At 59.5% G+C, this 23,866-nt stretch overlaps 2 protein-coding genes across 2 annotated transcripts in view; one reads left to right on the top strand and one right to left on the bottom strand.

Annotated features, from left to right (window-relative positions):
• Positions 1–23,175, top strand: part of LOC116641370 — a 50,707-nt gene extending 27,532 nt beyond the window's left edge. The window contains exons 7-8 of the mRNA XM_032419028.1: positions 21,765–21,902; positions 22,291–23,175. Of these exons, the coding sequence (XP_032274919.1) occupies positions 21,765–21,902; positions 22,291–22,957 (805 nt within the window). The 3' untranslated portion in view covers positions 22,958–23,175. The remainder of the gene's footprint in view (positions 1–21,764; positions 21,903–22,290) is intronic.
• LCN9 (lipocalin 9) lies at positions 12,322–14,079 on the bottom strand. Its single transcript, XM_032418970.1, has 6 exons — positions 13,984–14,079; positions 13,547–13,683; positions 13,329–13,402; positions 12,869–12,979; positions 12,491–12,592; positions 12,322–12,347 (listed from the first exon to the last, which is right to left on the bottom strand). The coding sequence occupies exons 1-6, from the start codon at positions 14,077–14,079 to the stop codon at positions 12,322–12,324; spliced, it is 546 nt and encodes a 181-aa protein (XP_032274861.1).
• Positions 23,176–23,866: the final 691 nt, after the last annotated feature.

The raw sequence follows: 23,866 nt of genomic DNA, 5'->3' as shown, positions 1-23,866 counted from the left end.
AAACCAGCATCATTACAGATGTTATGAGTTCAGATGACGTCATGCTTGGAATGGGGCCCTGACCCAGGATGACTGGTGTCCTCGTGAACCGGGGGTAACGGGGCACGAGATTCGCACAAGGAGACGCCCGGCGAAGACTGGGGATTTGCTTTCCCCAGGAGCGGGGAGAGGCCCGGGACAGATCCTTCAGCGGGAATAGCCAGGCCGACACCTCAGTCCCAGGCTTCTGGCCTCCCGACTGGGAGAGAGGAAATCTCTTTTGTTTAAACTCCCGTGTGTAGCACTTTGTTCCTGCCCACCCCCCCCAGCAGACTCAGCACCTGACCAGCACTGCCCCCTGCTCCCAGAGGCCACGGCCCCGTAGCCACCGTCCCGTCCCCTCTGCCCAGACCTGAGGACTGGGAGGGACTGTGCAGCGTTTTTCCCTAGGGAGCCCCCTGCCCAGCCTTCCTGACTGGGTTGCAGAGAGTCACAGGGCCTGGGTTCTGCTCCAGCACTCAGGACCCCCCCCCCCCACCCCCAGAGCTGGGCTGAGAAGGTCCCACAATGAAGAAGTTTTCTTGTGGCCTGCCTCTCCCAGGGTCAGGATCCCATGGTGACCACTGACCCCCAAGCTTGGCTCGTCCCCTCGCTGTCACCCGCTGATCTCCCAACATTGCCATGAGCTGCGTGTTCATCCCTAGTGATGGCAGCTGGGAGGTGATAGAGTCAGGAGTGCAAACCATCTGGGGGCGTGGCTGGGGGTCAAACAACATCCCCCCAAAAGATACGTGGAAGTCCTAACCCCCAGGAGCTCAGAATGTGACCTTATTTGGGAATGTGGCCTTTGCAGATGTAATGAAGATGAGGTCATGCTGGGGTAGGGTGGGCCATAAATGCAATGTGCCAGGTGTCTGTGCAGGAAGAGGGACCCGGGACACAGGCACGTGGCGGGAGGCAGACGGGGAGGGAGGCGTCGACCAGCCCAGGATTGCCAGCATCTGCAGAGGCTGGGAGACGCCTGGGGTGGGTCCTCCAAAAGAGCCGCCGGAAGGAACCATCACCACTGGTCTTGATGGGGGACTTCTGGCCTCCACAACCGCGAGAGAACGGGCTTCTAAGCCGCCCAGTGCGCGGGAGCTTGTTACGGCCGGCCCGACTCTGCACACGTCCATGGGGCTGCCCGCGGAGCTGAGGGCTCCAGAAGGTGCTCTCTCGGTCCCCCCATGGGCGCCACGCCGTGCACAGAAGGGGAGCCCAGCCTGAGCTCACGCGCCTCCTCAGTAGCAAGATCTTCCACCCTTGGTTCACATCCACGGTGAAAACCTTGCAGGCAGACATCAGAAGGAATTATTGGCTTTCTTAATCTTCACGAATTCCGGAAACTATAGGTGCTCATTCCTTTGTTTTGGCCAGATTTGCGGAGTGCCTGTGTGTGCCCGCAGGAAACCCCGCTGACCGGAGGCCTGCACCTGCTGCTTGGGGTCGGACACATCAGGACGCGATGGGGGGCATTACAAATGCCGCGTTCTATGGAGGAGACGATACGAGGAAGACACACAGTTGGGGAGCCCTTCTGGGTCTGTGTTGAAAGGGCAAGTCCACCTGAGAACGTGACCTGTGAGCAGAAGGGGGAGCAAAGCGGGGGAGGGTTGAGGGCAGGGGGAGGGCAGGGCGGGCGCAGTGAGCCCTGGGGGCTGGGACAGGGCGGCAGGCGCGAGGTCTGAGGGCCCCCCCCCGGCCCCCGCAATGAGGTGGGAGCAGAGCACGGACACGGCCCAGCGAGCTCTCACTTCGCCTTCATGCTCGAAGGACCAGATTAGAGTCCTGGTTTTTGTTTGTTTTTCTTCCCAGCCTTTGTTGGTGCTCGTCCGCGTTCTGTGTCCCGCATTGTTTCTGATGAGACGTCACTGCTCCCTGAGTGTTCTGGGTTCCTAACGGGTCACGCGAGACAGGTGTTTGTCAGCGGGTGTTCCTAGGGGCGCTTTTCTCTGTGCTGCTTCTGCCAGAGGGTTCTGGGATCCTAGAATCGACCAATTCACATCTTTTGCCAAATCTGGGATTTGTTTTTCCATCCATTATTTCTTTAAATGTGTCCCCCACGTCCTTCCCTTCTCTGCCTTGGAACTCCAGTGAAATATCAGGCCTTCAACATCGTCACACAGATTGCTGATGTGCTGCTTATCCCCCCCCCCATCTTTCTCCTCTGGTTTTTAGATTGGACAGTTCCCACAGCTCTGTCTTCCAGTTCACCGACTTCTCATGTCTCCGTGCAACCGTCCAGGGAGTTTCTAATCTGATGTGTGTACAGTGAGTTCTGGGATTTCTGTTTGTTTCCTCTTAGAGCTGTTACATCTCTCTGAGCTGAGCCTTGTTTTCATTCCTTAGGAGCGTATTTTTCCTTTATGTCCTTGGATCTTTGCCACAGTTGCTTAAATGTCTGGTCTCGTTACTCCAGCACCTGCTTTCTGAGCATGGGCTTGCCCTTCGTGTATTTGCTGCTTTGGGATTGTATCCAGGACGCCATGAATGGTGTGATTTAGATTCTGGATCCTATCTTGTTCCTCTCGAGAGTTTTCAGCCGTCAGTGTCCTTGGCTGGATTCAGACTTTGAGCACAGTGTGTTTGCTGTGACAGAAACGTCCCTTCCTTCCTCCCAGGCCTGCTGGCTGCGGTCTGTCCCGGGCACGCAGAGAGGTGCCCGGGGCGCAAGTGTGGGTTCAGAGCTCACCCTCCTTCCCGTGACGCCCCTGTCCGTGCTCGTGGCTCGGGCTGCCTCTAACGGTGTTCCCGGGTTCTTCAAGCCAGGAAGATTGGGAGTTTGTGTCCGCGTGTGGGCCACCCCGCCTCAGCTGAGTGGGGCCTGTGCTCACACAGAAAGCTGTTAAAAAAAAAAAAAAAAGAAAAGTAGAGAAGGAAAAGAGCTACATGGCACCTCATCCCGTACTATCTCTCCTTGCAATGTGGTCACTGTCCCGTGCCTTTAGATGGTTATTGGTGTCTTACCCAGACTAGTTATTACCTCTGTGTGTGGTGGGGCTGGTCCCGTTGCCGCCGCCCCACGTTACTGGAAGCAGGACACAGACTCCCATCTTAACAGGGACGCTGTAGCCGGTGGGCGGAGAGGACACACGGAGTGACCAGCCGGGATGGCGGGGGTCTGTGAGAATCCAGGCGCGAGGAGGGGCTGGCTGGCACGGGGGAGCCTCGGAGCAGGTGGTGAGAGGTGGGGTTCTGTTTTGAGGAGTCAGAGGCCTGCTGGGGGGTTGGCAGAGGGGTATGGGAGCAGGAGGCCGGAGGATGATGCTGAGCTGCCGTCCTGAGCAACTGGACGGTTGGGGTTTGGGGGAACCTGGGAGTTCCGTTCCAGATGCCTCGAGCAGAAGGGGCCTGTTGGCATCGGTGCGCGTTTGGGGCTGGCAGGTGCTCGGCACTGCTGGGTCCGTCGGCCTGGCCCCGGGTCCCAGCATCACGTCCCATGAGAGACGAGCCTCCCGTGTGGCCACTTCCTAGCAGGGAGGCCCGGGCAAGCCCCGCATGGGGCTCTGACTTTCCAAGCACCACGTCCATCTCATGGGGCTTCTGGAGAAAGAATGGAATGGACTAAAGACCAGGACAGCGCAGGGGAAAGCCAGGCCCCTGTCCCTCCCCACAGCTCGGGGGGCCCCTGACGTGGGGCTGTGGTGGCTGGAATCTACTGCTGGCCCGCGAACACCCGAGCCTGCCCCCCTCCCTCCTCCCGCCAGGAGGTGGATGCCCCCAGGTTCAGTCCATCTGGGGACAGTCATGAGGGACAGCCTCGTGTCAGGCCAAGGGGTCTGAGCAGTACAGCCGGGAGCCGGTCCTCTGAGAGGCCCTCTTCCCCCAGCATTCCCGGCAACATCTGAGCACCTGCTGGGGACAGCCACCCATCGTGGCCTCGGTGACGCTGCTCGGAAGGAGCCCGTAGCCATTTGAAAGATGCTCACGTGTCATGGGGCCTGGCTGCCAGGGGCAGAAGCCCCCTGAGAGGACCAGGGACCAGCTTGTCTGAGGACAGAAGGGAGCGGGGTGAGGTGGCAGCACTGTCCGAGTCCCCAGGCCTGTGTGGCCTGTTGTGTGGCTGCTCACGGGACCCCAAGCTCCGTTTCCTGCACCCAGGCTGGAGGCAAGGGCGCTGAGGGCAGCTCTACGCTCGTGTGTGTGTCCTGGGCCCGAGTCTGCTGGGGGGAGGGGGTGCGGACGGGGTGGGTGTGGGAGCGTCCGGCCGACCCATCCCTTGCCGGGCCCCTCGCCATGGTCTTCCCTGCCCAAGGCCATGCAGGACCGACCACAAACCGTATTTCAGTGTGGGCGCGGCCGGCCACTGGGGCGTCCTGTGGTGTGCTGAGTCTGGTGGTCCTGTCCTAGGGGCCTGAGCTCGGCCCTCCCTCCTGTCCTTCACCTCCACACGCCGTTGGTGGTCCCGACCCTGAGGGACCCTCCCACACGGTGTCCCACGACCATCGTCTGTCTTTCTCTTCTGGGCCCAGCTCTGGCTGCACCCGTCAGCCGGGCCTCAGCCTGGAAACCTCGAGGTGGCCCTCCAAGCCGGGGGTGGGGGGCCGTGATGCCACGTGCGAGACCACCCACCCGCTTTCACCAAACCCCTTGCATTAGCTTCCGGGGCCTGTGATGGGCTTGGGGCTGGGGAAATGGAGGGCAAGGAGGCCATATTCGTGCCTCTGGGACTTAGGTCTGTGGGTGAGGTAGATGGGCCGGGGTTGATGCATCTGCCCACCCTTTTCCCTGTGTCACGACCTTGATCCCTGGCCCTGCCATGCAGGGTCACTACCCCAGGACTCTTCCCACTAGCCTGGAGCTGCCTGACACCAGCTCCCTGCATGCCACGTTCATTCTGGAACGCTGAGCTCCATGCACCTTACAAAACTGAATTCAGTGGTTGCAGGTCGAGCTCAAGGAGCTAGAGACGCAGAGGCCTAGGGTGGGCCTGGGTCTCAGGGGCCGAGGGTCCTGCAAGCTGGTCTGACAGGGATCCTGACAACGTGGCCTTCCCTGCCTCCCAGAGGCTGCCCTTCTCCGCAGGCCTGGCCAAGGTCGCCCTTCGGCCCTCTGTCCAAACCCGGCCCTGTTAGGTGCTTCTGGCACTAACAGCGCGCTGGGTTCGAAGTGTCAGTCTTTAAGAACAACATGAAGGGGCCAGCTCCTGGTAGGCAGCCTCAACTCTGCCTATCCCGGATTCGGAGCATCAGCCCCCGGCCGTCCCCTGACCTTGAGGGAGGGCGGACCAGGGGATTCGCTCCTGGCTCAGAGCAGAGACTCTGCAATCGATTGTTTAGTGGGGGCATTTGTGTGCCCGCCTCCTGGCAGGTGCTGAGAATGCCGTGATGGCCAGGGAGACATGGCCTGCGGAGCTCCCGGGCCGCCCCCCTGCACCCCGACAGCCGCAGGAACCACCAGCCGCTCGAGTCGCTGGTGTGATCCTGGTCACAGTGACCTTATGGTGCAGGGGTCCTCATCCAGTTTGCAGCTGTGGAAACAGGCACGGAGAGGCCAAGGGCCGTGCCCGCGGTCACACAGCTGGGAGGTGGCGGAGTCTGGTCCAGCGTCCTGTACCTGTGGGCTGCCAGGCTGCCTGCCCTAAGTGCCAGGGGGGAAGGGAGGTGGAAGCGGCACCGAGTGCACAAGCTTCGTGGACAAGGGGAGGCAGATGGAGGAGAGGTGGTGACAAGATGAAATCAGCACGGTAAGAGGCGGGTCACAGACCAGGGGGGACCTGCTGCCCAGGGGAGCAAAGTCGGATCCGTGTGCAAAATAGAGAATTAAGAATCAGCAGGGAGAAAACCCACAGACTGAGAAAGGGGCAAGGAGTCTGAATGGGGAGCCCCCAGAGGAGGAAGAGAACCCACAGCTGCACCTTCCACCTGCTGGGCGTGAGGGAGAATGCAGACAACGAGCTCTGGTTTCTCACCCGCGGGACTGGGCCTGAGCGACCCGGGGGGTGGGGGAGGCGGTGCCTGGGCGTGCAGGGCAGAGCCGCTCAGAGTCATCTGGACATTGCAGGCTGTGTGGGGCTGCCGCACCCTTGGGGCCGGCAGTGGACGGTTTACCCTGGTGCAGCGGGGGCACCCCAAACCATCGCCACCGGAAAGACAGATGCATCCAGTGTGGCGTATTTTTTAGAGATTTATTTATTTATTAGAGAGAGTGTGCAGGGGGCGGGGCAGAGGGAGACAAGCAGACCCCCTGCTTAGCGTGCGGGGCTCGATCTCACGACCCTGAGATCACGACCTGAGCCCAAATCAGGAGTCGGTCGCTCAACCGAGGGAGCCCCCCAGGCGCCCCCAGTGTGGCGAATTAAAGCTGAAACAAGGCAAACCGCAGAGCGACGCGGAGTGAGCCAGAGCCGCGTGCACCAGCACGGACGTTCCCACGGCAGGTGCCGGGCACAGAGCACTGGCCGTGCGCGGGCCAGCAGCGGAGGAGTGGCGGCCGCGCACCAGGAGCACAGACACCTCCCTGAGGCTTGCGAACGCGGCAGGGGGTCCAGCTGTAAATGTAACGCAACGGGAGGTGGAGACCAATGTCTGCATGAGCCCCTGGGGGCCGCCGGGGGTCGGTGACGTGGTGTTCCGCCCGTTGGAGAGGCCTCCTGATCTAATACCGAGGGTAAGGAGGAAGAAAAAGCGGCACAGAGCCCCCCACGATTCGGGGTTGAGCGCCGCTGGTGAACCAGAATCACAGAACTGCCTGGGATGCGCACGGGGGCCTCGGAGAGCCTCAGGGTGACTAGGGTACCGCGTTCACCCCCAGACGAGGGATCCGGTCCGCTGTGGCCTCACCCTCCCGCTTCTGTGCTGTGTCCCCCAGGACTGTCCTGTCCCCACTTTTGGATTTCGTCCTGGCGGACGCGCTGGCTGGGCTGGGAATACGGGGGGCCGGACTCTAGTCAGCTCCTCTGAGCTTTCTCTCAGCGAGGCCTCAACCTTGGCCTCTGAAGACATGGGCAAGCACGGAGAAGCCCGCATTTCTGGGATGACCCTAGCCCCACCGAGCGCCGGCCAGCACCCGAGGCGGGCCCCGTCTGCCAGCAGCCCAGGATGGCCTGGTCACACGCACTGCGACCTCCCACCTTCAGTAAATCTCCAACTCCCTGACTCTGCCGGAGCCCCCTTGTCCCTCTCCCTGGCCTCACTCCCACCTAGGAGGCCCAGTCGCCTCTGGACGGGGAGTTCAGCCATGGTGCGCCCCCCTGGCTACTGCCTGGGAAATCTGTCCTCGCTGCTTCAGCCAGACCCTGGCTCTGGTCCACGGCCTCCCCGGGTAGAGGGGCAGAGCAGGGGGGTGGTGGTGTTAGGAGTCAATTGGGTGCTGAGGGAGTTAGGGTCAGCGTCCCCAACAAGAAAACAGGAAGCCGGGACAGCTAAGACGAAACTGCACCAGCATCCTGTTTGACAGCTTAGACGAGACCACAAGAGCATCCTGTCTAGCAGCCTCTGCGGGAGTGACTTCTGCAAAACATCCCGAAACAAAACAACGAACCATCAAACATTGTTCACTGTCACAAGTTGAGGCAGTTGAACAATAACCCGCTAGTAGCCAGGGGCGCGATCAAAGCCCTGATGGGCATACCTTAGCGGCCAGTCCCCACGGGGCCACTCTCAGACTGCTTAAGATGGTTTCTGGAAAGAGCTTCTGAAAACCCCCGAATGTGAGAACGGCAACCCTCTTGGGTCCCCTCCCTCTCCAGGAGCTTTCAGCGCTCAATAAACCTCGCCCTGCTGCCCGCCACCCTTCGTCCGGTCTACCTCTTCCTGCCTCGGAGCGGCGCGACCCAGAACTGCGGGCGCTAACGGAACAAGATCCTGTAACAGTGGCAGAGATTTGAGCACGGATGACTTTGGGAATGGTAGGGCTCCTACCCTGTACCCTCCCAGGCCACTCTCTGTAGACGGGGGACCCCCACAACCCCTGTGAGCCCCAGTGTCCTGGGCGAGGTGGCAGAGACCTCTCCCAAGGAATGAGTGAGAGGGAGGGCGAGGCAGCGGGCCGGGTGCGTGCTATCCTAGCCCAGGTCCCCACGGCCCAGCGTTTGCTCCAGCATCCGTTCCTGTCCCTGCCCGCCATGCTCAGCCGTGCCCCGTTCTTTCCGGATTGCCAAGCATCGTGCCCATAGCTCGCTGGTGGAGGATGTGATTCCAGGCTCACTTCTTGGGGATAATTGAAAAATTCCAGGTTCCGGAGGGCTTTACAAAGCACACGAGGCAGGCACAGGGCAGATGAGTGCGCACAAGGCGAAGGTCACAGACTGGTGTTCTCGCTGCGGTGGCGGCTTGGGGAGGCCTGGCCTGAGCTGCAGGTCCCCACGGGGTCTGGACGTGCACTCGCGCCATCCTGGCCCTACAGGCAGGGGAGGGTCTGCCTGCACGGTGCAGGGATGGTGGCAGGCCTGGGGTGACCCTGGTCGATGCAGGATGGGGACCTTTGTTTGGGTGAGCTGTCCCTGCCCAGCCCTCCCCCGTCCCCCAGATGGGCACCCAGTGCCACCTGCCTGATTCAGTTAACAGAACTGGCTGCTTCTTTGCCCAGCACGTGGGGTCAGGGACCTTGCCCACCTCTTGCCTTGGTGTCACTTTTTCCGAAACCTACTTTTTCCCGGACATACGTGTCTTGACCTGTGAAGTCTGAGGCCAGGCCCTTCCTCCTTGGCCCTCTTCCTCGCAGCCAGCACCTGCTGGAGAGTGTCCCACATTCAGACATAGCAGCGGTGGGGGGAGTCAATGGCAGACGGTGTGCTGGCCTCCGTTTCCAGGTTCCTGCTTCAGGGCACCATGGAGTCCCCCCCCCCCCCCAAGGGGCTTGGTGTCTGGGAAGGCAAGGACTGAGTGTTGGGTGGGCAGCCGGCCTGGCTTGGCATCTCCTCTGCGCTCAGACTCACCCAAGCTGGGAGCGGGTCCCTCTGCCAGGGGCCCCATGCCTTCCCGGCCTCTGGGGAAGTAGGAACTGAAGCAGCGGGTCCTCATTATGCATGTCAGTGATCTGGATAAAACCCACACGGGGACCGTCTTCTTTCTTCTCTCGTCTAAGGCCAAGAGAGAGGGACACGGTCTTCCGGAAAGCCAGTGAAGGGTGGGGGGCAATGAGAGATGAAAGAAGAGTGCTACGTACCTGGGAGCCTCTGTCCACCCTGTGCCCCTGAGGGCGGGGAGGGGGCAGCAGCCCTTCCTGTCCCCCCCGCCGCCAGGGCCATGCAGGAGGACCCCTCTGTTCTTAGAGAGCAGGACTCCAGAGCTGGGCCTGACCTGGGGCTTCCCACGCTCACACTGGGCCGCGGTCGGGTCCAGCGGGGATTCATGCCGCTGTGGGCCGGGGCGGGAGGGGCATGTCCTGGGGCATTGGCGCCCTGCCCCGGCTCCCTGGCCTCTCTCCCCCGGGGCCGAGGGCACGGCAGCCGGTCCCCTAGAGATGTGACAGGGGCCCCGTGGGGTGGGGGGCAGGGCTTGTCAGGGGTTAACCGATGCCCCTTCTGCTGGAAGTAAGAGCATTTCGGACCACAGCAAACATTGAGAAGTACTTTCCCACTGGGATCATACTGGCGTTTGAGGGGCGACCTTTTCTGTTTACTCTCCTGCAACAAGCTTGCTTAATTTTGATCAGGCCAGACTCACCGCTTACGTCCTAATCACTCACCCTCGCGAGGGTGGACCTCGGCTGCCCCAACACCAGCAGTGATGATGGTCTCTTGGCGGTTCCCTGGCGCCCCACCGAGCCCTGCCCCCTGCCCTGACCCCGAGTACTGCCCCCTGCTTCCCTGACTTTGCTTCTGCCGCCTCGTCCACCTGGGGGTCTCTGCGGTTGGGTGGGCTGCAGGAGCATGCTGAGGACCAGAGCCCGGCTCAGACGGCGGGGGGCCTGGGGTCTCTGCTGTCTGCCACATTCTGACCATCCCTCCTGGGAAGCCCCCGTTCTGATCCCCAAACGCCGACCTGCCGTACCCGTGGGCCCCGCTGAGGGGGCAGCTTCCCACATGTCCCTTGCCACGGCCCAGCAGGCTGGACTGAGGTTCCGGACCAGGAGCTGGAGGCCGGGCGGGCCGCGGGGGTGCGGGGTGCGGCCCAGCTCCCTGCCCGTCCTGACACGCTCTGTCCGGCGTCTGGCGCCTTTGGAAGGGGCACGAAGCTCTCCCTCTCCGGCCCGGAGCACCTCGAGCCCTGGTCCTACAGCAGCCTGACTCAGCTGTTACGAGCAGACACTGTTCCCCACAGCACCCTGGGAGTAGGGGCTGTGGGGTGGACCCCTTGAGATCTGCGGCTGGCTTTCAGTCCTGTGCTGCTGACCCCAGCCAGGGCCGTCCAGCCCATACGTCCGTCCTGGAGATTTCTGGGACGGGAGGGGTGCGCTGTGGGGAGATCTCCGGTCATGCTCCCCTGTGGAGGGAGGGCAGGGTCAGCTGGTCCTCAGACTGGGGGTGCCGAGGGGCCCAGGAGAGCCCCCTCCTCGCCCTGCCCGGCTGCCCACCCCGGAGCTGCCCAGCAGCCGGCGAAGCGTTTACCAAGCACGCCTGGGGGGCTTGGTCCCTGTTCTCGGGGGCCGTGGGGGAGGCGGAGGCAAGCCCAGGCGGGAAGCGAGGGGGCAGCGATGGTGGCGGGCCTGGGGCTGAGCCTGGGGAGGGGGAGACGGTGCGGGGTGCTGCTAGCATTTTCTGGGCTGACTTGGAAAGAAGGACACACACTCTCTTTTTAACTCTTTACTTTGAGGTAACTGTAGACTCACACGCAGCTGTGAACGAGTCAAGAGACCCCTGGTGCCCTTCACCTGTCCTCCTGATGCCACCGTCCTGCCCGCCGTCCCCCCGATGCGGGCCCTGGCGCCTCCCCCACCCCTGCCACCTAGCTCGCCTGCACTGTGGGGTGTGTGTGAGTGTGCGTCGACAGGTGTGCGCAGGCTCCCACACCCTCCACCATAGGCCAGATTCGTGGGGACCCCCCTTCAGGCCGCACCCCCTCCCCACCCCTAAGCCCTGGAAGTCACAGGTTCTCTGTTTCTGTGGTTTTCGAGACTGTTGGGCCAAGGCAATCCTAAAGTGTCGCCTTCTGGGGTTGGCAGCTATCACTCGGCACCGCCGCCTTGAGACCATCAGGCTCCTTCCTGTCCACGCCGAGCTGCGTCCCGAGGCGCGGGGACCGCTGCGTTCAGCCGTTCCCCCGCGGGGCGCGTGGGGCCGTCTCCGGGCCGGACACCGTGAGCACGGCTGCTGTGGGTGTTTGCCTATAGGTGTTCGTGGGCTCGTTTCCATATTTCTGGGATGAATATCCAAGGGGCAAGCACTTCTCACCCACGAATGGATGAACCATGGACTAGTGGGAACTCTCCCATGACCCAGCTGCTGAGGGGGATGGCGGTCACTGCCTTCCACCTCGTGCCCCTCCCGGAGGTGCCGTGAGGTCCTCGCCTCTCAGAGGAGGCCACTGTGGAGGGCCGGTCCCCGGGACGCGTGAGTGGGGGGTGAGCGTCACTGGGACATGGCTGGCCCCTGAGGAAGGAGGACAGCTCAGAGAAGGAAACTGGGGGCCGAGTGGGGTCCCCAAATATGTGCATATTCCAATCCCGGCCTCCAGAACCTGTGGGTGTGATCTTATTTGGAAAAAGGGTCTTTGCAGATGTGATTAATGTGAGAATCTTGAGGGGCACCTGGGTGGCTCAGTTGGTGAAGCGTCTGCCTTCAGCTCAGGTCATGATCCCAGGGTCCTGGGATTGAGTCCCACGTCAGGCTCCCTGCTCAGTGGGGAGCCTGCTTCTCCCTCTCCCTCTGCCTGATGCTCCCCCTGCTTGCCCTCTCTCTCTTTCTCAAATAAATAAATAAAATCTTAAAAAAAAAAGGTGAGAACTGTCAAATGAGATCATCTTGGATTATCCAGTGGCCCTAAATACAGTGACAAATGTCCTTATAAGAGGAGGAAGAGGAGAGACCCAGACAGAGCAGAAGCCGTGTGAACACAGGGGCAGAGACTGGAGGCGCACGGCCTCAGGCCCGGGGTGTGTGGAGCCTGCAGACGCTGGGAGAGTCTCCGGCAGGAGTGCAGCCCCACCACCTTGACCTCGGACTCTGGGCTCCAGAGCTGGGAGGAGTGAATTCTGTGGTGATAAAGCCCCCAGTCCGTGGCCAGTAGTTATGGTGGCCCCAGGACATTGACACGTGTGCTCAGACGCTACCGCCCCAGAAGGCAGGGGAGGGATGGGTTTGCAGAAGCGGCCCCATGCCTGCACCCAGCTTCCTCCCACGGCACTCTGTGCTGCCCCACCGGCCTCCCCCCCCCCGCCCCCCCATGAAGCTCACACACCAAAAGGCCTGGGTGGGTTCCTCTACTTCTTGTATTTGAAGCAGGTATCTGGGAAGACAGAGCTTGGCTCTCAGATGGAGCCTCACTGGGGTCTCCATCCCCCAGCCCTGAGACCCTGGGGCTCCCCGGAACACCCCTGCCCCAGGCCCTCCCGGCCCAAGGCTGCTGGTGCAGAAGGTGGTGGGGCCTACTTTGGTTGCTCAGGCTGATGATGTTCTGTGGACCCAGTCCGTACTTTCTGCAGACTTTTTCAAATCTGTTCAGGAAGCTGGGACTCAGGTTCGGCACCCGTCCTGAGGACAGAACAGCAGGGGCTGGGGTCCCTCACTGCTTGCTCGGGACGGTGTGCAGAGGAGGTCTCAGGGGGACTTGGGCAGCGCCGAGGCCGAAGGGGGGTGCCCTGAGCAGAGATGGGGCCGTGCCAGGTGGGGGTCCCCCACACTCCACGACGTGACCTGACCGTGTGTAGACAGGCAGGTGGGAGCCCCGTGTGTGGCCCAGAGGAGGGGGTCCCCGAGGGGCCTGGCCAGTCTCCCCCCCGGCAGGTGGGAGGGGTCAAGAGGTGGTACCATAGAGTGCCAGCACGTTGGTGTCTGTCCCGTTCCTGATGTTCCGGAGATGGAAGGTGATGTACAGTTTGTAATCGGTCTCCAACAGGAGCACCTTATTGTCGCCCTCATCTGTGTGGAGACTTGGCTCAGAGCGGCCCCCCGGCCCCCCCCGGCCCCTGCCGGTCCCCGGCCCCCACGGATTATGCACTGGCTTGCTGTGTGGTGGTGGGCTGGTGGCCCTTGGCAGGAGGGGGGTGCCACCGGCAGAGGTCCCTGGGCATTGTTGGTAGAACAGCGCATGCTCGGGGAGGGCGCACCTGCCTCCCTGGGGCCTGGGCCAGGCTGGTCCTCTCACGGCACGGTCAAGCTGTCACAGGGCCCCGTAAGATCCCCTAAGTCAGAGCTCACCAGGAGACGGCCAAGGCCCTGAGGAAGGGGAGCGCGCTGCCGCCAGCCGGGAAGACCCCCGTGCACTTACAGCTGACCGTGTACTCGCCGTCCTGCTCTGTCCTCTCGCAGACCATGGCCACCTGCACGCACTCCCCGTGCACCCTGAAACCAGCGGGGGTGATGTCGGGCAGCCGACCCGCACCCCGAGCCCGACCCCAGCGTGCAGCCCTGCCCTCCCGCTCTACGGGGTGGGGGCGGGGGGGACACCCGTCCTCCCCAGTCCCGGCCGAGACGGGCGGCACGCACATGAACAGGAAATGGAACCTCAGTCCGCCGTCTTGCAAGCTTTCAATATTCCGTATGAAGACCCTCAGGTCCCCATTCTCCTCGATCCGCTTCATGTCATCGGAAGCTATGGACACTGAATACCAGACCCCCGAAACCTGTAGACAAGGCCCCGATGGACAGGGAGACTGGGTGGCGGCCCTGGGACTTCTTGGTGCCTCCTTCCTGGGGCTGGGCCCCTGGGTGTATGGCTCCCAACCAGGGTCCTCCCCTCCCTGCCCTCCCAGAGTCCTCCCTGCCCCCCAGAGATCCCTGTAGCCATCACAGCTGGGGGAGGAGAAGCAAGCCCTTCCAGGAGCCGTGTCCTCCTCCCAGGCCAAAGACCCCAGATAGTGGGAGGACGGGGGCCCTGCAGCCCAGCCCCAGGGGAAGGCCCGGACTCCGGGCCGCAGACCCACCCTGGCCATGTCATAGTTCTTCCGCACAATGGCTCGGGGGTTGAGCTCCTGGGCGGAGACCAGGCTCAGCCCCAGGCTCAGCAGGAGTAGTGCCATTCCTCCTGGTGGGTGCCTCGCCCGCGGCCCCCTACACTTATACCCCTTTCTGCCCTGTGGTTTCCGCCCCCCTGCCCCCAGCACTGCCTGTCCTCCCCACCTGCACGCTAGGAACACAGCCAAAGGCCACCACTGCAGCTGCCACCTCCCACGGCTCTCGGATGTCCTGGAGCCAACGACGGGCTCACCCTGCAATCTGCTTGGACAGAGTGTCCGTCTGGGTCAGAACCGCAAGGGGAAGTCAGGTCAGGCCGGGGGCCCTGGGCCGGAATCTCCGGCTGCAGGGGCCCCGGGTGACGCTGGGGCCTTCCTGGCCTCTCTCTGCTGCTGGAGCTGGGCAGCAGACAGCCCCGAGGGCGCCCATCCCTGCCTGGGCCTGGGCGTCTGGATTCGAGAGCATGTAGTTGCCATGCAGGACACCGTGTGGGCCGTCCTGGCCTTGAGGATGTGACTGTGAATTTGGAGTGAAGGTCCACAGAGCCCTGTAAGGGATGAATCCCAGGGGAGGGGACATGAGGGGGGGCCCCAGGTGGTGGGGCCAGAAGGAGACTCTTCGGGGTTTGGGGTCTGGAGAGCACAGACGTGGATTCAGATAGATGTGGGCCTGGCCTCCACTCTGACCCCTTCCTGACCAGGGTCCAGGGCAGTGGTGGAAAGTTCCCCGTCTCCCCGTGCTGCGTGCAGGTCCAGGGCCAGCAGAGGGCCTCAGGTGGACTGACCAGGACATTGGACACCAAATCCTATTAAAAGTACCAGATCACAGCTCGTGCACTGGTTGAATACTGTTCCAGGGTTTGTGATGACAGTGAGTACCAGTTCTCAGGAAGCCCCCTTCCAGCGGCGGGGGGCAGATACCAGACAGACAGTGGGGCCGGCCTGCCCCACCCGCTGCTCTTGCCAACCACTGGCTGGCCCCTGGTAGGGAAGGACCCCCTCCCTGGCTGGCCCCTGCATGGCCCCTGCTGCCTCCAAACTTCTGTCCCGCTCAGGTGTGCCTTCCGGAACGCCGCACCTGACGTAGCCCCTCGGTCAATGTCCCATCCCCTGTTGGGCTTCCTTGTTCACTATTGGGCTCCTGTTCCGAGCTGGGCCCCCTTCTCTATCTGATTCACCAACTCACTCCCGAGGCAACAACCCTCTCCCTCCGCCTAAACCCGGCTTCCCTCTGTCACTCAGCAGGTGCAAAATAATTTAAAGGATGTGAGTCTGACTGTCCTTGTAGGAGGGGCGTGAGTTTTGCAGGGCACGGGGTCGTGGGACTTCCTGTCTGAGGGCTTGCTTCCCCAGTGTGGTCTCAGGATGCAGTGAGGACAGAGCAGGTGTATCTGTCCACTCCCTCGATTCCCTCTGACACTTGCTATTGGCACCTGTCGTGCCCCTGAAGGGGGGCCCCCGGCTGGTGGAATGTGCTGGATCCCTCTCCAGGAGCGGAGCCTCCCCTCAGCCCAGCCTCAGGCCCCTGCGGCCTCAGCCTCCCCCACTGCCCTTGTCCTGGGCCTGCCTGGGCCGCCTCCCCATCTGGACGCTCCCGCCGACGTTCTGCTCCCCGAATGCTGGACAGTCGCAGGCACGGATGTGTGCCCACCCAGCACATGCCCGTGCACACCACGCACACATGAACGCACACACCATACCCTCAAGGGCAGCCGGGTCTCTTGCTTTCCTTCACAGTCAAATTTCTCTAAACACAGAGTCCAACACCGGCTCGAATGGAAAAACAGGGAGAAAATATGAAATAATTCAAAACTGATCTTGACTTTCGGGTAAAGATGGCGTCATGGAGGTCTGTGGAGAGCCAGGAGCCGTCGGGGTGTGAGGGCGGCCGTGGCGGCTTCGAGGAGCGAGCCCGCCCAGGTCACTGTCCCCCAGGGCCGGCCATCGGGCGGGGGCTCGGGGCGGGTTGCCGCCCCACGTCTGCTCTCCCTGGGGGCTGGGCGGCCCCATGCGCGGGGTCTTCCGAGAACCACAGGCCCGCGGCGGAGGGGCACTTCCCGGGGGCGGAGCGCGCAGAGACAGGCGTGGACGGCCGGGGGCGCTGCGGGGAGGCTCGGGCACAGGGAGAAGCCTCCGCGTGGGCACAGAGGCGAGAGCCAGGCGTCTGGAAGCCGAGGAGCGCCAGGGAGGCCGCGCCCGGAGACGGGAGAGCGCGCTCTGCCCGCACCTGCTGCCCGCGCATCGGGCCCCCTCGGCCATGCGGGCGCACGGCTGTTGGTTTGAAGCCCGTCAGTCTATGGCAGTTCATTACGTAGCCTCGGGAAGCCAAGACGCCACGCATCCTGCTACGCTCTCAGTAATAAACATGAATTTGTTTTCAAAGGGGGGAGTAGGGCAAGGTGCGTGTTACGACCGCAAATCCCGATGGTGGGATCCGGCGTGCTGTGACTTCACTGTGCGTCCGTGCGCCTCCCGACGCGGGGCTCGAGCTCATGACCCTGAGATCACGACCTGAGCCGAAACCAAGAGTCAGCTGCCACCCAGGCGCCCCATCCTTTACTTTTCAAGTGGGACAAGTCCCGTCGTCCGGCAACCACGAGAAGCCCCCGCTAGCAGATGCATCATTATGACTGAGACTTCCTGACGTCTGCGTCATCAAAGGGCCCGCTGATGTCACCGCCCACAGAGCAGGGGACAGCGTCCGGCCTGTGGCTTTACGAGGACCCAACGACAGAATGCTTGGGGAGCACCCGCCTTGTCCCTTACATCGCCCCCGGCCAGGTGAAGGGATCCTTCAGGAGGGACGTGGACAAGTTTGAGTGACTATGGAGAGGAGGTCACCGGGGCGCACGTGGCATTTCCAGTGCCCTTGAATTTATTTAAGAGGGGGCCCGCCGCCCGCCACGGGGTGTGAAAGCTGTGTCCCGTGTGGCGCTGCCTAAAGCAGACGGTCCGGTACAAGTAGATGCGCGCTGCATTCGCAACGTCCGGTTTTCTCGTAGCCACATTATAAAAAGTAAAAGAAACGAGTGAATTAATTTTCACAACATATTTGTGGTTAGCTCAGTAGATCCAGGCGATTCTGATTTCAATATTTTATCAGTCTAAAATTATTAAGGAGATACGTTCATTCTTTTCTTTCATCCTACGTCTGCCTTCAAAGCCCAGTGAGTGTGTTTGGGCACTCACAGGACGTCTCAAGTGAGAGCAGCCACGTTTCGTGAGCTCGGCAGCCGCACGTGGCTGGTGGCTACTGAGCCGGGCAGTGCAGATCGGAAGCCCTTGCCCACTAACCGAGTGCTCGGGAATGAATGAAGCACCAGAGACCTCTACTTTGCTTCAACACGTAACCCTACAGACCCGTGACCAGAAATCCCAGTGTGAGCTCGGGGGGTTGGCCGGAGCCCAGAGTTCCACGTTAGAACCTAATGCCTGTGATTTAGGCTTTAATCCCTGTTTACAAGCATCGACCTTCGAGGGAGCTCAGAGCTTTTATTTAAACCACCATAGTCTTGGGACAAATGAGCCATCTTACTATCTGTGGGAGGAAAAAGAACAAAAAGGCTACTTTTGGGGCCCATCACACCTCCTAGTCCAGGAAGCCCCCTCCTCATGAGAGCCGGGTAGTGGGGAGATTGGATGCCTTTCTTCTCTGCGATCCGGGTGGAGGGGCAGATGCCCTGAGAACACTGTAGCACAGAGCTCCCCGGCCCAAGCCGCCTTCTCCTTCTAGAAGCAGGACCTTCGGTTGGTGTCCCAAGGTCTGCCAACTAGACGTCGTAAATCCACGGCTAGAAGGTGGCCAAGGTGCAACTGTTTACTATTTAAAATCTACTTCTCTCTGCTTTTCTCTCCAGGAGACCATGAATTGCAAGAGAAGGATGCTGTTATTGATCTCCTGTGTTTTATACTTCATGTTGCTCGAGTATCATTTCAGGTAAACATAAAATACTGGTGAATCTTGACCCGCCGCGATCGGCAGAGAGGATGTGAAGAGCTGGGTTCGGTGCAGACGTTACTAACACTCTCGAAAGTGACCAGACCTTCCCTTCTCTCTTTGGTACAAAGCAAAGTGTACCAACTTTAATTCGTTCCTCTGTGATTGGGTAACAATGATCTCGGAGGGAGCAGTAGGAACCCAAAGCGCCTGCTCTCGGGGAGTTTTCCACTCCAGACGGAGAAGGCAGACCATCGCAACATGGGGTGTCCGAGTTTACAAAACTAAAGGCATGAAGGAAAAGGGAAGCGAGGTGAGGGATAGCACGGGGTTGCTCTTCTGGACGAACTGGAACGGCCCCGAGCAGCCTGCTGCAGCAGCAGGTGCACCCCGGGGCGGCCCGCGGTGGGCCCGTGAGAATTCTCTCCTGTAGAAAAATTCCAGTCCTCGCCTTCTCGCCCACTCCGCACGACCTTCTAATGAGCAGGGCGGTCTTCCCAAATGCTGTTTGAAAGGCAGCCATATTGTGAGAAATAACGTCTTTACAAACGAAGCCTTCGCAAAACCCATGTCTGATAAAAGGCTTATATCCAAATATGCAAAGGACTCTTCCAGCTCAACAATAAGGAAACAACCTAATTAAAAAACGGGCAAAATCCGAGCAGACAGCTCACCGAAGATACACAGAGAGCAAACAGGCTCATGAAAAGACGCTCGGAATCATTCGTCACTAGATAATTGCCAACCAGAATAATGAGACGCCACCACATGCCCAGGAGAGTGACCCAAATCAGGAGCCCTGCCGGCAGCACGCGCGGGCAAGGACGCGGGGCACGGGACTCTCGTTCGTGCCACGCAACACAGGGCAGCCACTTTGAAGACACTTTGGCGGCTTCTTACAGAACTAAATACAGTCTTTCCGATGATCTAGCAATCGTGCTCCTATTGATCCGAGGCGTCTGAAAACGTACATCCACCAACAACCTACCCAAAGTGTTTATAGCAGCTTTCTTCATAATTGCCAAGGAATGGAAGTGACCGAGGTGCCCTCCAGTGGGTGAATGGATAAATCAAGTGTGGTGCATCCAGACAAGGGGATATCATTCAGCACGAAACGGAAATGAGCTACGGAGCCATGAAGACACGGAGGAAACTTAGATGCACATCACTGAGTGAAGGAGACCAATCTGTATCTTCTACTCCATTGAATGGGAGTCCTGAATTTTGTCTGGCAAACTTCCCTACAGAAGGGGCATCTCTGCTGGCAAGAAGCTTTGGTGTGGGAAGACCTACAGAGTGAGAGCAAAAGGGCGAGAGCTAGGGGCGTTCTGACGGTGACAGAGAAACCAGAGACCGAAAACCCTGCTGGCAGCCCGGAAATCAGCTTTCTTGCCCATCGGCTGGGAAATCTGCTGCCCACGTGCACGTCTCCATGAGACCGGCGTGTGTGTGTGTGTGTGTGTGTATGGTAGGTCCAGGGAGGGTGGTGGTGTTCAGGAACAGACAGGACATGAGAGATCAGTATCGCACAACAAGTCTTCTGTCTCCCGGAGCCCACGGGGAATCCAGGAGGGGCCCCAGGTCTGTGTGACGGTTTGCTTCTCTGGGATTAGCGGACGGCGGGTGGGTTTCGTGGGGTCCGCAGCATCGGCCTGCACTGCAAACAACTGGGCCTGTGAGCACGCGGTGTGGGGAAGGAGTAGGTGAGTGGCCAGAGCTGGGCACCCTTGACTCGCCACGGGATAGCAGTCCTCGGCGCCCCGCAGCTTAGCCCCTCACGCAGGACGAGGCTGACCCTGCTGTGGGTGGAGCACCTTCCTCTAGGGTGATGGTTTCCTTAGGTCAGGACCCCCTCTTCAACCAGCCATGTTTTCCATGCCTCTGTTGCTCCGTGGGACCCCAAGGATCCGTGACCCCAACATTCTAAAAGAAAGGCCACTTTGGGGGCACCTGGGTTGTTCAGTCAGTGAAGTGTCCGACTCCTGATCTCAGCTCAGGTCTTGATCCTGGGGGCGCGAGTCTGAACCCCGAGGTGGGCTCTGTGTTGGGTGCGAAGCCTGCTTATGAATAAATAAATAAATGGCCACTTTTTAGCACTTTGGTTTGTCATTTCATGATGTTAGTGAAGTTCGCGCGGGCCATCCGGAGTTTGACGGTCTAGCCCTGGGGGATCCAACAATGAAATCGGGGTGCTCTCTCGCCATTCTTCCCTTCCTGACCGCACATCCCAGCACGATGGAAACAAGTTGCCCGATCTCGTTGGAGCACAGCAAAACTCTAGGTGAATCACGTATTTAGATGAACATTAAAGCCGGACGCCTGAGTCTTTCTCCGTTAACCGCGGCCAAGCCGCTGGGGCGGTGAATGAGGGCGTCAGATCTGCGCTGTCTCGGTAGGCAGCCTCTAATGTGGTGCTACTGGGGGTTTTGTAGATCCTCCCAGCAACCTGCCCACAGCCCTTTCTTGCCGTCCCCCTTCTGGCTGTCACCTCGTCACCCCGCACCTCTTTCCTGACCATTGGTTCCCTTCCTGACCCGGAGAGATAGCTCCTCTCCAAGTGGCTCCCCGGCCCCCCAGCTGGGTTAATGCGCCATATGTGCAGCCAGAGCCTGTCCCTGCGGTCAGCCCCGACCTCTGGGGACCGCTGGGGACCGCTGAGGCCGCCGCCTCGGCTCCCCAAGGGCAGCGGGCAGGCTGTATGTCCACCAGCACCGGACAGCGCCTGCCCCACCGCGGGGGCTCCGTAGACCTTGGCTGAACACACGCATGACTCGTAATAACTTGGTTTTCCCTTCGCACCCAGGGACGAAGTAGAAGAACTGCGGCTCTCAGACTGGTTTAACCCTAGGTAAGAAGAGACGCGTCCGCTCACACGAACGATGGTGCTGGGTGTGGCGCGAACGGCTTTTCCGATCACCCAGGGATTGCTGCCCTGGGAGGCTTCCCGTACCTGGAGCTTTCATTTGTAAGGCTGTCCACACTGACACGCTCTCCTTGGCTTGACCTTCTTGGTTTTGTCAGTGACAGACTCTCTTTGCAGGTGGTTTGAAAACACCATGATGGCTGCTCTCGATTTCGGCCCCCCCGCCCCATCTGTATTGGCCGCGTGGTATCCGACGTTAGGTTTGCACACCATAACCGACTCAACCAGCTCCCTGCTGGTTTTAGATTGTCTGCCGTTTGGGGCTTTTGCACATAAAGCGAACCTTGTACCTAGATCTTTTCACACTGCCGCGTGAGTTGATCTGTGGGACAAATCCCCCAAATGGGGTCACTCGGTCAAAGAAGGCAGGCATTTCTAGTTTGGATGTAGGTCACTAAACTTACCTTCAATAATTGCACCGTTTTACTTTCTTAGGTACAGTGGATGAACTGAGACATCAGAAAATCGTTTATTCTAGGCAAAACTGCTAGTTTAAAATATCCCAAGTCAACTTGCAATTCTGTAATTATTCCTGTGTTTGAGCATAGTTTAGTACATTTATCATTCATTTGTATTTGAACTTCTGTGAATGTTTTCCTCACATGGGCATGTATTTTAAATGGACCTCAGCTTCTTAGATGAATCATATCCATGATTCATGACACTGTCCTCATTGGTTCCTGCAAAACCTGCTTGTATTATTTATGTGTTTGCTTGCTTTATTATTTTTAATGCAACAAAAATTATAATGTGCATCTAACTTCCTGTCCTTTCCCATCCCTTTACCCTGTCCCCTGTAACTTTATACAAAGAGGATATCATGCTTATGCACTCTTCTGGGACTTACATTTTCTCTTGACCTGCTTTACTTGCTTTTCGTTTGTTCAACAGAAAACGCCCTGATGTTGTAACGACCACAGGCTGGCTTGCTCCGGTCATATGGGAAGGCACTTTCAATAGACAGGTCCTGGAAGAACACTACGGAAGACAGAACCTCACCGTAGGCTTGGCTGTCCTTGCTACTGGCAGGTAAATGCGAATGAGCGCACGGAGACCTTCCGTCTCCAGCAGGCTGCCCGTAGGTACCCATAACCGTTGTATCCGGCTGTCCCGTACAAAAACCGTGACGTGGTTTTCTCCTTGCTTAGCTGGCTCATTCATGCCACTTGGCTCACATTTCTTTTCTTTCCAACGGGTGTTTCAAAACTTCAAAGGCTTTTCTCAGACCCCCCGGGTCACTATATCCTTTCTCACTAACCAGAGCAGTCAGACCTGTAGACCCGACCTGCCTGCATTACCCACTGGGGGTCCCATAGCATCAGTGACCCGTCAGTTAGACAACATGTTTGGTGACATGTCCCCTTCTCTTGAAAGTGTTTAGGAAGCATCTCCCTCTGTGCGTGTGTGTGTTTTGCAGAATTGCAGATCAGTACCTGGAGCTGTTCATACAATCGGCCAGTAAGCACTTCATGACCGGCTACAGAGTTATCTTTTATATCATGGTGGATGCCTTCCACAGGCTGCCTAACCTGGAGCCAGGTCCTCTGCAGACGGTCCAAGTACTCGACATCAGAGGACACGATGCGGATGACCTTCACCTCATGCGCATGAAGAACTTAGCTGTGCACATAGTAGGGCACATTCAGGACGAAGTTGACTTTCTCTTCAGCATGACTGCCAATAGGGTCTTCCAGAATGACTTTGGGGTGGAGACCCTGGGCACGTCCGTGGCTCAGCTCCATGCCTGGTGGTACTTTAAAAACACGGAGAACCTCCCTTACGAGAGGAGGCCCGGATCCGCGGCGTGCATCCCTTTGGGACAGGGGGACTTCTACTATGATGGCACGGTCATTGGTGGCACGCCCCTGGAGATTTTAAATTTCATCAAAGAATATCTGGACGGGATTATTCGCGACAAGGAAAATGGGCTGAACAGCACCTACGAAAGCCACCTGAACAAGTACTTTTTCATCCACAAGCCCACCAAGCTGCTGTCTCCAGAGTACAGCTGGGACACGGTGCTGTGGCCCCCGGCCCAGGTCTGGTTGGTCAAGGCAGCGCGGTGCTCCGAGAGGGCCTTCTGACTCACCAGCTTCTCCTGTGGACGGGCCGACCACGTAGACACGGATTCCTGAGCACAGAGGGCGTCCTAAAGCTCTCGGGTTTCCGGGGTGTAAACATTGATGCCATCCATCCGCAGGAAATGTTTCTCCTCGCAGTTGTGAACCGTCCAGTTTGGTCCATGCAGGATAAAGAATAAAAATGATTAATGTTTAATCACAGTCACGTTGGGATCTATGTATCGTAGAGAGCTGGCTTGTCATTTAGGAGGCATAAAATGATTTTTTTTAATGGAGAAAGATTGTAGTCCAGAAAAAAAGAATACACACAAAAGGGCAAAGTATTAAAGGGAAAAAAATAAATGTTCATCAGCTCACTCGCAGAATATGTGATGTGCCTCAGTCCTGGGGCTCATGAAAAAGAAGGTACGCACTGAGTTCTGTGGCGAAGGCCCTCTGCTGGGTGCAGCGAGGGGTAGGAGGTACTCATTAAAATCAGACCCGTGGCGCCGCATGGCACAGGAGACTGCTCGCACATTGCTTTTGCAGGTCAGGAGTGCGAAGAGCAAGGGGGGCGTGGGTGGTGGGGGCAGCGCGGTGGCTCCTGTGGGAGGCAACAGGCCGCCGCGGAGGAGAGCACTGGGGCCGTCTCTTTAGGGCAGGGAGGGCTTAGAGAGTCCCTATGAGGGCTGGAGGGGCCAAGGGTTTCCTTTGTGGGACAGTAACCAGCGTTGGTCAGTGTTACCCCAGCTCTAGGTGGAAGCCTTGACCCCAGCACTGCAGCTCGTGGCTGCCTGGACACGGGGTCTTCACAGAGGCGATGGTGGTGAGTGAGGTCACGCGGTGGGGCCCGATCCAGGTGGACTGGTGACCTCGTGGGACGGGAGCTCGGGACACACACACACACACACACACACACACACACCACTTCCT

This window comes from Phoca vitulina, unplaced genomic scaffold, assembly GCF_004348235.1.
Source record: "Phoca vitulina isolate PV1807 unplaced genomic scaffold, GSC_HSeal_1.0 scaffold21, whole genome shotgun sequence".
In the NCBI taxonomy this organism is placed as follows: Eukaryota; Metazoa; Chordata; class Mammalia; order Carnivora; family Phocidae; genus Phoca; species Phoca vitulina.
This window is presented reverse-complemented; position numbering and strand designations above follow the sequence as displayed.